Source organism: Convolutriloba macropyga, unplaced genomic scaffold (assembly GCF_964194025.1).
Source record: "Convolutriloba macropyga unplaced genomic scaffold, txConMacr16.3 SCAFFOLD_3624, whole genome shotgun sequence".
Lineage (NCBI taxonomy): Eukaryota > Metazoa > Xenacoelomorpha > Acoela > Convolutidae > Convolutriloba > Convolutriloba macropyga.
The window spans coordinates 10,463-12,229 of NW_027452319.1; the positions used below are offsets into that span (position 1 = coordinate 10,463).

Genomic DNA, 1,767 nt, shown 5'->3' on the forward strand with positions numbered 1-1,767 from the left:
TAGACTGGTTTTTTTACCATAAAAATTTAAAGACTTTTTTATGACTCTGTAAATTTACCAGTGGGGCTTACTATCTTGTCTGTTTTGCTCGGCTTAAGAAAACACTGTCTGTATAATGCATCGAACAAAATGAGTTAGAAATAATAATACGAAAAGATCAACAATCGCTGTCATTTATTTTGGTTCAGTTGTGACGACTTTTTTTAATTTCAGGAACGGCAACGAGCATCCAGCCAATTACAGTGATAGTTCCAGTACAGGACGAAATGCAAACTGCAGTGAATGCGAACGCCTACTCAATCTGCCGGCAACTCTCATTCGCAACCACTCTCCTATTCGCGCTCTTGTACGACAAGTTCGGCTGGAACTTCATGTGTATCCTAACCATAGCTCTCTTCGCTCTCGCTTGCTACGTCACTTGGCTTGTCGAGAAAGAGGGCGCTGACAAACTCCTTCTCGTCGGCAACAACCCGACGTCGTTTAGGGAATCGTTCAACATCCTGCCCAAATTCGTTTGGGTTATCCTGCTTGCATTCTCGGCTTCCGGTTTCACCGAGGGCATTAACAATTCAATGTCGGTTTTGGTTCTGAAAGATATTTGGGAAGCTGAAAGCGTGGAGGCGTTTTTCAGAAGTATGCTGAGTCCTCTGATTGCGGTGGTGATCTATCCCTTCATTGCTTGTTTCCTCACCTACCGCAAACAGTTCCTGCTGGCCATGTTTCTTTTGGGAACCTTCATTAGTTTGTACCCTCTGATGCCCAACGCTCTCCTAGGATTCCTGATGTTGATATTCTGGAATATTGGTAAGACGTGCATGCATTCCTCCGTTTACTCTGTGATCCGAGAAGCTACCGACGACGGTTCCATAATCGCCCGACTAGTTGCCCTGGAGCAGTGGACTTGCACCCTGTTTTATGGCTTCGCAGGCGCAATTGGGGGGCCACTATTCAGCACTGGCTATTGGGTTCCCTTTGTGTTTGCCGGAATCATCCAAATAATACTGCTAGTTGCCAGTTTTCTGGCCTTTGTCTATCATGACTCTAGCAGTCCGGAATCGTTCTGGTTCAGCGCACGAAACGCGCTCAACAAGCCAATTCCAAAGTCGGAAAGTCAATCTTATCTTGTACTCGAGTGAAATATTTCCACAGCTGACAAACTTGTCAAAAACAGCAACTTTTTTTCTTTTTATAACTCGGCTCAACTATCGTAAAATTTATTTGAATAATTGAATTCCTATTTGTAAATGTTGCTAATGAAAATCGCAAAAAGACAACTTTAATCTTAATATCTGAATGTAAACTTTCGGAACTTTAATTATCATTGTTGCATATAGGATATAATCGCTGTGTCTGTATTTTATTAAGCAAAAGATCAATTTGACTGTTTTATTGCTATTTTTTTCTTTTTTTTCCAGGACCTTCGCTCAAAACCCACGGTGAATAAACACTTCGAAAAAATAACACTTCGAAATGCTACTCTCGCCCCTCGGCCCATTGGAAGTCTTCCCTCTCCCCTCGATTCAACTGCGCGTTATTACGTGCTGAAACTTAAATGTTGGTTTGGGTGCTGAAAATAAAATGCACCGCACTAGGGTGAAACTGAAAGAAAAAAACCATGCCCAGAAATTTATATTTATTTCTCTCAATCAATTTTTGGTCTCTTTTTTGTCCGACGGTTTGTTGTCTGGCCAATTTGACTTCTTTTCGTGAGCGGTTTTTGTTTAAATAAAAAAAATGACTTTTGAGAAAAGTTGTCGAATCTTATTT

General features: G+C 41.3%; 1 protein-coding gene across 1 annotated transcript; it reads left to right on the forward strand.

Annotated features, from left to right (window-relative positions):
* Positions 1-213: 213 nt before the first annotated feature.
* Positions 214-1,395, forward strand: LOC142357379 (uncharacterized; the record flags this gene model as incomplete). Its single annotated transcript, XM_075409029.1, has 1 exon — positions 214-1,395. A coding segment is annotated over one exon (923 nt), but the record flags the coding sequence as incomplete, so codon positions are not given.
* Positions 1,396-1,767: the final 372 nt, after the last annotated feature.